General features: G+C 36.3%; 2 protein-coding genes across 4 annotated transcripts in view; both read right to left on the bottom strand.

Moving 5' to 3' along the window:
* Nucleotides 1-4,215: 4,215 nt before the first annotated feature.
* Nucleotides 4,216-7,881, bottom strand: LOC103379656 (probable fructose-2,6-bisphosphatase TIGAR A). 2 transcript variants are annotated; one of them, XM_008311269.3, is made up of 7 exons: nucleotides 7,611-7,881; nucleotides 7,391-7,509; nucleotides 6,707-6,744; nucleotides 6,481-6,602; nucleotides 6,301-6,378; nucleotides 6,102-6,212; nucleotides 4,584-4,961 (listed from the first exon to the last, which is right to left on the bottom strand). In XM_008311269.3, the coding sequence occupies exons 2-7, from the start codon at nucleotides 7,426-7,428 to the stop codon at nucleotides 4,584-4,586; spliced, it is 765 nt and encodes a 254-aa protein (XP_008309491.1). In that variant the 5' UTR covers nucleotides 7,429-7,509; nucleotides 7,611-7,881. The 2 variants fall into 2 exon arrangements, with proteins under 2 accessions (XP_024911736.1, XP_008309491.1); XM_025055968.1 differs by lacking the exon at nucleotides 7,611-7,881 and having other exon boundaries at nucleotides 4,216-4,961; nucleotides 7,391-7,428.
* A 5,404-nt stretch (nucleotides 7,882-13,285) lies between these two features.
* The window catches only part of LOC103379657 (G1/S-specific cyclin-D2-like), a 33,587-nt gene continuing 33,271 nt past the window's right edge, over nucleotides 13,286-13,601 (bottom strand). For both annotated transcript variants that reach the window (XM_008311270.3, XM_008311273.3), the window contains exon 5: nucleotides 13,286-13,586. In XM_008311270.3, the coding sequence (XP_008309492.1) occupies nucleotides 13,413-13,586 (174 nt within the window). In that variant the 3' untranslated portion in view covers nucleotides 13,286-13,412. The remainder of the gene's footprint in view (nucleotides 13,587-13,601) is intronic.

Genomic DNA, 13,601 nt, shown 5'->3' with positions numbered 1-13,601 from the left:
TTTTAAAATATTCATATAAAATTTTTTATGTTTTCTTGCATGTTTCCTGTAAAATTAGTGCATTAATCCAACATTTTTCGAAATTTTTCTGAATAAATTTCTTTGTCAAAATGTGAACTTTTCATGTCATTTTTGGTCAAAAACTAAAAAATTGTGATGAGAATTTCGGTAAAATTATTTTTCAAAATGTTATCTTATCTTGCATGTTTCTTGTAAAATAAGGATATTTAGGGAAAATTTTTATAAATTTTTCTGGTAAAATTTCTTTTATCAAAATGTGATCTATTCATGTCATTTTTGGTCAAAAACTAAACAATTGTGATGGAGATTTTGGTAAAATTATTTTTCAGAATGTTATCTTTTCTTGCACGTTTCTTGTAAAACTAGTGCATTCAGGGAAAATTTTTAGAAATTTTTCAGAATAAAGTCTTTTTTCAAAATGGGAACTTTTAATGTCATTTTTGGTTAAAAACTAAAAAATTGACGAACATTTTTAGAAATTTTTATGTATGAAATTATTTTTCAATATGTGAACTTCTCATGTCATTTTTAGAAAAAAACTTTTTTTTTTTTTTTAAAAAAAGACTTTCAAAAAATATTTTTTTTAAAAAATGTTCCCTAAGAATTTTCTAAACAAAAATTTAAAAAACGTTTTTTCTACATTTTTTTCTTGGTTTTTTATAAAAAAAATGTTTCTAAAGAACTTTCCCATGAATTTTCTACACAAATTTACAAAACAATTTTTCATACAATTTCAAAAAATGTTTTTTTTAATTTTCCCAATAATTTTCTAACAAACTTCAAATATTTTTTCTAACAATTAAAAAAAAAAACTTTAATCAAAAGTTTTTTTTCAATGATTTTATAAAAACTTTTTTCGAAAATATATTTTTGAAATATTTTTCAAAAACATTTCTGAAGAATTTTCTAAAAATTTTCTAAAAAAAAAAAATTCAAACATTTTTCCCAAGAATTTTCAAAGAAAAAAATTTCAAAAATTTTTCCCAGGAATTTTCTAAAAAAATTTCGAAATTTCAAGTTTTTTTATAAAAACGTTTTTTCTAAAATTCTGTCAAAACGCTATATTTTTATGAGAAACATGATATTTCTGATATGAAACTTTTTTTTTCATAGATTTTCATCAAAAATTTTCAACATCTGACAAATTTTCTTTTCTAAAGATTTTTCAAAAATACATTTTTTTTCTACATTTTTTTTCAAAACGCTATAGTTTTATGAGAAATAAGCAAAAATGAACAAAATTAGAATTTTTGTTTTCAAAGATTTTCATCAAAATTTTTAAACATCTGAACAAATTTTCTTTTCTAAAAATGTTTCAAAAAATATTTTTTTTCTAATTTTTTTTCAAAAAATATATATATTTTTTAAAATTTCAAAACGCTATTTTTTTTATGAGAACATGCAGAAAAGATACAATTTTGATTTTTTTAAAAAAAGTTCATCAAACGTTTTCAACATCTGACCAAATCTTGTTTTCTAAAACTTAAAAAAAAAGTTTTTTCTTAAAATTTTTATTTTTCTAAAGAAAAAATTCTAAATTTTTATAAGAAACATGCAATAAAAGAAAAAAATTGGTATTTTTTTTCAAAGATTTTTATAAAAAATTTTCAACATCTAATCTAAATCTTTTTTTTACAAATTTTTCAAAAAGATTTTACCAAGAATTTTCTAAAAAAATTTCAAAAAGTTTTTCAAAAGTCTTTCCCAAGAATTTTCTAAAAAATATTTAAAAAACGTTTTTTCTAAAATGTTTGCCAAGAATGTTTTTCTTAGTTTTTTAGAAAAAAAAATTTCTCAAGAAATTTCGAAAAAATGTTTTTTCAAAAATATTTTTCCAAAAAATTTTTTAAAGAGTTTTCCAAAAAAAATTTCAGAAAGTTTTTCAAAAATTTTTCCCAAGAATTTTCTCAAAAATATTTAAAAAACGTTTTTTCTAAAATGTTTGCCAAGAATGTTTTTCTTAGTTTTTTAGAAAAAAAAATTTCTCAAGAAATTTCGAAAAAATGGTTTTTCAAAAATATTTCCCACAAAATTTCTACACAAATTTAACACATTTTAGAAAAAACATTTTTTCTATTTTTTAATGAGAAACATGCAAAAAAGAAAAGAATTTGAATTTTTTTTTCAAATATTCTCATCAAAATTTTTCAACAACTGAGCAAATTTTTTTTGTATAATTTTTTCTGTCTTTTCTGTCAATTTTGAATTTTTTAAAAAAAGATTTTCATCAATTTTTCAACATCTGAGAAATTTTTTTTCTAAAAAATTAAAAAGATTTTTTGAAAAGTTTTTGTCTGCATGTTTCTTATCAAAATAAAGTATATTGAAAATCTTTTCTTTTTCTGAATTTTTTGGCAAATTCCTAATTTTAGGTGAGAAGTTGAAACATGTTGCTTAAAAATTATACTTTTTTACATTATTACCTTTTCTGCATATTTCTTATTAAAATATGCATTGTAGAAAAAAAAAGTTCTCAAAGTTTTCTCAAAAATTATTAAAATATGCATTGTAGAAAAAATCGTAATTTTTTGGCAAAATCCTAATTTAATTACAGAAGAAATTTTGATAAAAAGATTTTGGATTTTCTTTTCAAATTTGTTTCTTGTTTGCATCTTTCTCATCAACATATAGTTTTTTGATTTTTTTTAAAATTTATTTTTTTCTGATTATTTTGGTTATAATTTTAGGCGTGAACTTGAAAAAATTTTGATGAAATTTTTTTTTCAAAATTTTTATCTTGTCTGCGTGTTTCTCATCAAAACTTTTTTTAAAAAAATGTTTAAATATTTGGATTTTCTTTTTCAAATTTTAATTTTTTTTACGTTTCTTTTCAAAATATTGCATTTTCGAAAAATAATTTTTCAACAAAAACCTTATTTTTGTCCAGATGTTGAAAGATTTTCAATAAATATATTTCTTAAACTTAAACTTATCTTTATTTGTCATTGTGACACAGCACAGCACACCATGCACAACGAAATTTAACCTCTGCATTTAACCCATCACCAAGTGAACAGTGGGCAGCCGTGGTCAGCGCCCGGGGAGCAGTGCTTGAGGACGATGCCATGCTCAGTGCATCTCAGTGGCAACCTGGCAGTTGGTGGATTCGAACCTGGGGCCTTCCGGACCGAAGGCCACCACGGCCTTCTTTCATTATAACTATTTACAAAATACTAAAAGTTACTATCCAAGCAGACAGAAGAAGAAGATAAGCTAAATATTTTTTCTCCAGTAAATGGGCTGAAGGACTGAACATGTGATGCCTGGCAGCTGCCTTTGTCCTTGTCAACCACTGTGTTAATTCACAACAATAAAAGTGTCACTGATTTCCACTGAGTCAATGGAGCTGTGTTTCCGCTCCTTGTTCTTACGTAGAATCTGTGAACTTCAGGGGATAAATATAGAAACACAGACTCATTAGAGCATAACGCTGGCCTAGGTTTACAGGAATGAATAACCAATAGCTGAAACAACAAGGACACACACACACACACACACACACACACACACACACACACACACACACACACACACACAGTAAGTTCAGGGACAGCTGAATGACCTCTAGTCTGAGGTGACTCTGTTCTAAATGTTGCAAATTATTTTGATAAATGATATATTTTCCTTTTTACAGCCTAAAAATTTACCTCAAGGAAAACATTTTGAGGTACACTGATACATCCGTATAGTGGTAAGTTTTATATATTTATTTATTCTTACTAAACTACTATCAGCAGGTGATTAAAATACACAAACAAATGTGCTTTAAATAATATAATGTTGAACGTCAGAGAAATACATTTACAACAAAAAAAAAGTACGATGTTGTTCGCAGCACATCGTAATGTACCAAATGAGGTTTAAACTTCATTCATGTCATTTTAGTAGCAGAATAATTTAACTAAAGGTATATTTTTGCAAATATATGCTGACATAGTTTGTTAGCTTTTAGCTGATAGAAATGTAAACATTTAATAAGTTTTAAGTCATTTAGGATTTTGGACAAAATTGTCCCGGCAACTAAAATGTTTTCTATGACACACAACAATACGAGTGCAAGACAAAAAGGTACTGGGGCTGGAGTGGTGCAGTTGTAGGACACCCGCTTGCCACCAGAGGGCTCGGGGCTTGATACAAATCAATCACTCGAAGGGGGAGGGGGGGGGGGGGGGCAGCCTAATATTTTAGAAAATGACAGTACATATGCATCAATTTGTTTATTGAGATTCGTAAATCGTGCTCCTCAGTTTATCTAACGCTGGACTCAGGAGAGCGTTTTCCATTGAAATGTTCTATTGGTGCCAAAGCTCTGCCCACCTGGTTGTAACTATGGAGAGTTTTAACCAACAGAGCTGTGGTACCTACAGCATACAACACATCCTACCAGTTCATTGAACTTAAAGACATTTTTGGTAACGTTACTCACTATACAAATACTTGTACCAGTTTGTAAAAATATGGTATGGTCAGGGTTTGTCTTGTCTGTGGTTTTGCTACGCGGCCCATACCTGTGTGTCCTACACCCTAAAATCTGTCTGCCCATCGTACACCTTTCTATGGTCTCACTTTTTCACATGGTCTCCCCTGTGGACGAACACACAGTGGAAGTCTGATGGTACGAACCTCTGGTCCCCATCGCCTTCCCTCACGGTCAGTATAAACCTACACAGACCAGTGTTTGGACTCAGTGAGAACATGTGAGTTCTGTCACAACCCGGAGGCAGAGAACACTGTAACTCCTCCACAAAGTAACGCGCCGCCACACACATGTAGGCTCCGTGTGTCACCACCAGAACGTGCACTGGAAAGCCCCGCACCCCATCGTCTGGTTTCCCCTCCACTGCGGTGGAGAGGGGTTCCTCCCCTCCTCCGAGACCCCAGTGTTGTTCGCTGATCTGCTGCAGCATTTTCTCCACAAACGCTCTGACTCGTTCCTTCACCTGAACACAGACAGTCACCGATTAGGAATGTGCGACATGGACGCCACGCAAACGTGACTCCAGCAACTGTTAGGGATTAGAGCTAAAGGTTGTTCGGTTCCATACAACACAACACAACACAACACACAACAGCGTGACAACTGTTGGTTCAACCTGATGCAACAAACTGTAACCTGTGGGAGGGAGCACGGGAGGGAGGAGGGGGGGGGGGTTCTGGTTGTTGGTCAGGGAGTGGGACCTTTCGGTGCTGATGTCATATCTATCGTTGTCTATCTGCATCATCATCATCATCATGTGCAGGTCACGTACTGGACTGAGCTGGACCGGAGGGTGGGATTGAACAGATGACGTCTGACCCAGTGCCTTTGAAATAGAACATTCTCCCTGCCTCCCACCCCCTCTCCAACTCTCTCCCCCTGCCCTAAAAACTCTCTAACACAAATATCCAGAAGCTAAGAAGTGGTGACTTTTTAATCAAAGGCAGTTACAAACACCGGGGTCTGGACTTTGACCCCCCCTCCCTCCTCACCACCTCACCCCTAACACCCCCCCACGACAGCTATGAAAGCATCAGGTGGAGGCCAAGAAACCGGGATCCATCCTTTACACAGAGTAACAGATTTGAAGAGATGAACCCTTACTGACACCTTGTGGAACACTTCGTACATTACATCTGCGTTTTGGAACGAAGAGTTTTAGTTTGTTATTTAGTTTTTTTGCGGGATACTGTGAAGTTAAGTGAAGATTTTTTCGCCTATTTATTTTGGAAAAAATTATTATTTGATTAATGAAAAATATTAGATTATTTTTGAAACTTTTTGTTTTGGTTTAAATATAAATAATACACCGTTGTTAGTTACATATTATTCCTAAAAAAAAGCCCTTTTTTATGAAACATAAATAAGAACAAACTTCACGTTGTCAAAGCTAGGTTACATACAGTATTTAATTAAACATGATACCACGGGAAACATTAAGCCGAAGTCACTTTTGTAACATTGACAAAGAGTTGAGGCATGTTTTGTTTCACATTAGATCTGAATTTTTTTAAAATGACATTTTTCTAGACAGAATGTGTCTAGAAACTGACTGATCAGCCAATCAGGTTTGAGTGAAAATCAAAACCTTCCAGGTTCTCACCTGCTCCTCAGTCTCTCCTTCTGGTGGAGTGAAGCCTGGAAACGTCTGACCTGCTGCTCTGGCCATTTCTTTAACGTCCTGCATTCGTCCTCCCTCTGCTATTCCAAAGTTCTGGAAAACGAAAAAAAAGCATTTCAGTCGATTTCTCTTGACTGATTATGTTCAGGAGATTATGTTCAAAAGAAACATGGCCACTCACTATCTCTTTGAGTAAGGGGTCACAGACCATCTGCAGACCACAGCAGCTGCTGTTGTGTTTCATAATTGTTTCAGCTGTCTGGGAGAGAGAAAAAAAGAAAGACAAACAACACAATAAACTTCTGTAAATAAATAAATAAATAAAAAGAGACCATGTCGATGTCAGTGAAGTGTCCTGCACCTGTTTGGCTCGCAGCATGTCACTGACAAACACGTTAGTGAACGCCACATCTTTCAGGTAGTGACCAGCAGCCTCCGCCTGCTGCAGCCCGACGTCAGACAAAGGCGCATCGATAGTTTGACCTGTAGGTGGCAAAGACTTTTGGAATTAATATATATATATTTATATACAAATCCAATCGATATTAATGATAAAAAGCATTATTTTGTTGACAATAAGAGCCTACCTTGAAGAAGACCCAGTTTGTTGTAATGGGTTTCTCCACTGAACAATAGATAAAATGCAAAAAATGAACTGAATGATAGACTTATAGTTGAACAAAAACAAAATCCTGCCATTTGAGGTTCTTTGGAGAACACCTGGAGCAACTTTATCTACTTAGTGTCCATTCTGGGCAAAAATATAAAACAGTTGGACCTAAATCTTGCACAGGCAACAGGGCAACATTGAATAAATAAAGTCATTACATAATATACCTTATAAGTTAGTTTAACAGAATAAAAAGTTGTGTTTTGGGGAATAAACTATGAATATGGCAGAAAAAAGCGTTGCGTTTGTTACATTGAATTTATGAAATTTAGAGAATGAAGTCTTACATTTATGGGGATAAAATATAAAACGATAAAACAATGATGAGAATCAAGTAATTATCTTTAAAAACATTGTTAAAATTGTGAGGAAAAAAGGTTTTAAGTTTTTTAATACTCCGCCGTGTCCCTTTAAGGTGCACTTGTTTCATTGAGCAGCCCAGCAGGAAAAGGTCACGTGTCACTTTATTTTGTTTTATCCGAACATAATCAGGTTTAAACCTCAGACACAGACCCGGAAGCTGAATCGCTGTTCTAACACGCATCTGAACGCACTTCTCATAAATATTCAAACAGCACAGCGAAACAGTGACGGAACTTACTGTCGAACAAGTGTCAGCCCCACCTTCAGTCTGTTCATGATCCAACCGCAAATCTCTGTATGGAGCTGGTTTCACAGGAAACCGGCGCCATATGCAGATACATGAAGTCACAACGCCCTCTAGTGGAGAGGAGGACAACCATTTTTAGACATCTCAACTTTAACAAGAAACGTCCTACAGTGAGTCGTGGTTTACACCGTCACCAGGATGAACTGCTCACCTCACTTCCGGGATTTCCGCCTCTTCTCCAAGTCCGAAGGAAGAAGGAAGTTTAACATTTTCAAAAACGTAATGTACTCGTCTGGAAGACAATATAGTAAACATAACACAAAAACATAATAATAAGTAAATAATAGTAAGTAAAATATACGTATACCTGCAGTTTATAAATAATATAATGACGTCACAAAACTTTCATCGTAATAAGTTTGTTAAAAAGTAAAAAAAAGGTAAAATAATAAAAAAGCGCAACAAATAAAATTAACAAAAACTTAATTAATTAATTCAAAACTTTTCTAGAAATGAAATGAAAGTAAAACAATATGACAATAAAAAATAAAATAGCACGGAAGACTAAATAAGATTTTAAAAAAATATAATTTTTTTTTAGATTTTTTTTTTTAACCAGTCTGACATCAACAGAGCCTTGTCCAGTTTATATTCTGGAATCACGAAGAAAAAAAAACCTGGAGAGAGAGAGAGCGTTTAGTTTGTAATGGACACGAGACTTGATGTGTTTGTGACAAATTTAACGTTGAAACTTCAGTGAAGGTTCATTCTCACGGTCCGCCTCGCTGTGAAGCGGGTGCGGCCAACGGTAAAAATAGGCAGCGGCTCTATTCTCAGGGAGATGATCACGTCTCACGCGGCCACATTTGTGACACAGATGCTCGGCTCACGCATCCAGTGTGGCCCCGGCCTCAGATTGGCGAGCGGTTAGTCAGGCTGAGCCAAGTGTGTGACTTGAAGACAGTCAGCGAGTCCAACTGTCAAGATAGAAGACAGAAGAGGTATGAGTGATCAAACGGCACCTTGACGGATTTACTGAAACGTCCTCGGGTTTTTAAGATCTCACGTTACTTTCCTCATTTGGGTTTTTTTTTTTAAGAAAAGAGGGAAAATGATAAATATATGTTTATTATCATTCTGTCATTTAAACACCTCTCACTCACTGCCTAAAAACTGGAGACATTTTATCTGGAGTCCACTGTAAGGTTTAGCAACATCTACAGGCAGAATTAGATGTTGACGTTGAAATAACTTATTTTTTTTAAGCAGAATTTACAAACACAGAAAATATACCTGAATAAAATTCCTGATTTATTTCCGCCAACATGAATGAACCAACGGAAAGATAATTGATGTAAAAATCAAAAAGTAATTTACTAAAATAAACCATTCTATATTTAAACTCTATCTTCAGACTGTATGTATATATATATATTAAATCTTAATCACAGGTTTGAGGTCTTCTCCAAAAACTTCAAGGTTTCTAAATTACAATCCTATTTAGAGGAAAATAGACAGAAAGAACTGCAGTGCGCTGCATTTAAATGCTGACTCCTCTAAACTTTTTTTTCTTTTATTTCATAGTATATGATACTCTTTATCACCTAGACCTACTCCAACCTTTGACCCGAGCCGAACCTCAACCTAATACACACAAACAGCCACACACACACACACACACACTCCCCTTGACTGATGAGAAACCGAATGAAAGTAGGCGTGGGAAACAGCGAGCTGATGTGGTGTCACACCCTTTAAAGCAGACGTTTATTGACCAGAGGTTGTGCAACAGACATTTGAGGTACATGATATGAGTTTACTGAAAGGGTGGCAACTCAAAGGGAAACCTGCACCACTCAAACGTCCACTGTGTTCACCGGACACGACGGGCAGTTACAATGGCACGCTCACACACATTAGTTCAGACCAAAACACAACAATTTTTTTTCTTTTCTTTTCTTTTCGTTTTTTTTTTTTAAACACACGGAATCCATATTTACTGACATTCAGAGTGATTGTGGTCGTCTAAAGCAAGAACTGTACTTTGGCCGCGGGAACGTTGTCTTTTCCCCCCTCCGTCACACACACACACACACACACACACAACACATCTGAGTAGCATCAACATACGTGACATCACGATCATGCCGGGGCTACTCTCGGTATTCAAACACCATGAGAACGTTGCCACATGTTGCAGTAGCCCCCCCCCCCCCCTCGCCTCCCTCCCATATTGTTTAAGTCCAAGTGGAAGCCTGACAAAAGTCCCGTTTGCCATCGTGCAGAGTCGAGTTGTTTGCTCCATCGACAGCGTGGGACTGTTGAACAAACAACGATCATTTGTAGTTTTCTCTCTCTCTTTTTTCTCCTCCACGTCAGGCTTCCTAACTGCAGAGGTATAGGTGATGGGTTTGTGTGTTTGATTTTTGTCCAGTAATCCTGAGGTATTGGAAATACCACTGATGCAGAATGTGACCGAAGAAGGAGAGCAAAATAAGATAAAAAAAAAAATAGGGCAGGGTGTAAGGAGACATGCTATCTAAGCAAACCGTCAAACTGTACAAAGAACATTTCCAGTCGAGTACTCATTTTATGTTCTTCTATCACCATCTACTTCGTTTTTTTTTCTGAATGTATCTCTTAAGCAGTAAAATAATTATATTATAATACAAATGTTTATAAAATAGCAGCACACTCAAGTGACACATCACAACTAGATAATGTTATTTTTTTTTGTATAAATGAAACAAATTCATAGCTTTTAGCAGCGCAAAAAAGACAACAATAACTCAATAAAAATATTGACACTTTTTTCTTGATGTCTTCACACCTCCTCCTCCTCCACTTGCTCCTCCTCCTCCCCCCTCCTTGATCCTCTCTTCACTTTGGAATACAGTATCTCTAAATCTTAGAAAAAACCCCTTTTGTGGGTCTGGTCACCCCCATATAATATATCAAACACAAATTGTAAAAAGGTGTTCTCAATATATAACACATGCAACAACAATTTGCAGGAAAGAAAAATCACAACCTTTAAGTTTGGGAGAGAGCTTACATCAGACAGAGGCGAAAAAATGAAGGGGTTCATATCAAATGTCCATTCAGGGATGTTTTGGCAAAAAGTGTCGTCAGAATAATTGCCCAGTTTTACTGACAAACATCACACTATTTCTTTTCTTTTTTTTTTAAGATTCCCCACATTTTCTTCAGTCTGACAAACATACTCAGCAAAATCACATACCATCATTGAATAAAGGAAAAAAAACAAAAAAACAACCCTCAAGCATTAAGTCAAAGACACCAGACTCGGTGAAGCCTTGTGTCTCATTTAAAACAAAACAAAACAAAAAAAAACCTTGTTTTGTGCTGATGTCTGTACGGCTGATAAAATAATAATAATAATAATTAAAAAAAAACCCTTTGCAATGATTTGAAGCAGCGAAGCTCACAAAGGGGACACGAAGCGTTCACTGACAGACCACCAGTCTGAACTACAAAAGCCAGCACCATTAAAATCACCTGACCAACCAGCGCCACGCACAGCAGAGAAGGCGGTTTGTGGAGCAAAGGTTCTCGTTGCCCTCTGAGGAACATGTGCAAAAATCAAGATGTTACAACCACCGTCTGCTGTGGCTCCTCGCTGAACCTCCCGCGACCAACTGTGGCTGTGTTACAGATAAATAAAAAGGAAAAAATAAAATAAAGGAAAAAATTCAAGTAAAAACGAATATTTCATGTCTTAGGAAAAAGGAAATCAAACAGAACTCATGGATCAGCGACGTCGGCAAAAACAAGCCGGACTCCCCGTCATCTGGCACTTGGCGTGATACGGAATGTGTACTGTGTTTGTTTAGTTGGAATGTCCTCTGGTTGGAATTTCGCGTGGAAAGGCCATTCATTAATTGTAACGCTACTTCTTGACGAACGTACGTCAGATGGTTGGGAAACCAGCCCTACAAGGTAAACCAAAGAAAAGGCTAACAAGGAAAGAAAAGAAAACATCCATCCACCTCCAATCACCAACCGACACGTTTCATTTGACTTATCTCCTGGGGAGCATGTTCTCAAAGTGCTTTGCCATTGAAATCATATAGGGGCGGGGGGGTCGGGGGGGCCAGGGACCGACCCTACGTGGGACTCTAGATGCATTGACAGCATGTCATCATCCTGGACTCCTCTCAAGGCCCCCCAGAACGTTCCTCCTCGCTTTACGTGGCAGTGTACAGTCTCGGTTCCTCATTTCATTTTTGAGGAAATGGAAACCTTCAAAAGCTGTGTCATCGCTGACAACAGTTGTTTTTTTTTTGAGAATTTATTCTTAAAATTTTTTTTTTAACCGCACCTTAAAATGTACAGTATCAAAGTTTTACTCTGACTTAAAATTTTTTTTTTAACCGCACCTCAAAATGTACAGTATCAAAGTTTTACTCTGAGGCCATCGGAGGCGTCTTCTGTACATCGTCTTCTACACAGCAGCTTGATCCCTGCACAAACACGCACCTCCCTGTCCCACCATCCTGTGCCATGCACCCGTGTGCCCTCTGTGGTCAAAAACTGTCCACTCTCCTCCTACTTCTCCGTTTCCTTCCCGCCGGTCGGGACATCCAGGAGTCCTGGTCCTCACAACTCTAAACAGCGTCACTTTCTTCAAGCGTCCCGAGCCCAACTCCTCTGTCCAGACTTTTACAAACCGAAAGGAAACGCCAAATCGTAACAACACCGATCAGAATGAAGTATCTGCAATACCTCACTGACAGAATGCTGGTGACCTCTGCCCTGCAGGTGAAGAACCTCAGGGTGATTCAGAAAGATAAGGGGCTCAAACGTGAAAGTCCATTTGCCCACATCCTCCTGGGATAAACAGTTCTCGCTCTCGCTCATCGTCCATGCGCGCGAGTTGATTGTTGGCCAACGACGAACCACCAGACAGTTTAATGCATGAAGGCAGTGATATAGCGTCGATGCCCTGTTACACTGACGGACGTCTGTACTGCGAGTGTAGCCGGGGCTCGCTCCGTTAGCGACACAGAACATGTGAGTCTACATGTTGGCCTTTTTGTTTAAGTGCCTCACGCCATAGGATGCACACTGTTTATATAGATACAGGATCACATGTAGCACTTACTCAATCACACACACACACACATGCTCACACACACACACACTCAGGCTAATAAGTGGACCCATGCCCACACACTGACACACATAAGCAGCCTGACAAAAAAAAAAGGAGCTTATTGATCTCTACTACTCAGTTCCAAAGGACGTCCAATAATATTACAAATAATATTGTTATTATTATTCTCAATAATAATAATAATAATAATAATAATAATCCTGTCTCTTTCATGGAATTTGAGCCAATCACGAACTTTAAGCATGTTCTCACAGCTTCCTCTGTCTCGTCTCATCCTGGGACACACGAGGACACCACATGAGTGGAGGAGCTCGAACATACGTCCTCTCTGACCCTATAATGTAATAGTAATAATACTCAAATACAACAGAGACGGAAAGAAAAAAAAAAACATTAAATTGAGGCGTGCTGTGATCCCACGTACACACGTTCCCCCGCCCCACAGCTTCGCCCACACCAGCCTCATTATTAAGCTATTGTTAAAGTATAATTTAAAGATTATACTATACAATCAAAGGCAGTATGCAAATATGATTGGCTTCCCTTCTGTATATCCAAGGCACCACAGAGCTTCATCTTGAATCAAAATTGTTGCTTTTTAAAACAAGAACATCATCGATTTTAAAAAAAAAGAAGCTCTATTTCAGGGCATGTGGGTTTTTTTGGACTTGAAGAACAGAAAAAAAATCTACAAGAAAAAACAACTAGCAAGCATTGTTCTTTTTTTCTTTTAAAGGGCTTGTGTTTTTAAACATTTTTTGTTCTTTTCTTCTTTTTTTTCTGCTTTTAGGAAAAGTGAGGGTTTTTTTTATGATGCTTTTTGTTGTCGTCGTTGGGGGGAAAAAGAAATCCTGTGCAATGACGCCCTCTGGTGGTTCACAAGTTGACATCGCGGACGTCTGTCGGGGTGGAGGACTGGTCCAGCTCGTCGAGACCTTTTCCACTGGGACCCCTCTGTGTCTGCTGCTGCTGCTGCTGCTGCTGTCGGCCCTCACGCAGGCTGCTGACCAGCACGCGCTCGATCTGTTCCTGACACTCTTTAAGAACATCCTGCAACGAAAAAAA

Source organism: Cynoglossus semilaevis, chromosome 6 (genome assembly GCF_000523025.1).
Source record: "Cynoglossus semilaevis isolate Cse_v1.0 chromosome 6, Cse_v1.0, whole genome shotgun sequence".
NCBI lineage: Eukaryota > Metazoa > Chordata > Actinopteri > Pleuronectiformes > Cynoglossidae > Cynoglossus > Cynoglossus semilaevis.
This window is presented reverse-complemented; position numbering and strand designations above follow the sequence as displayed.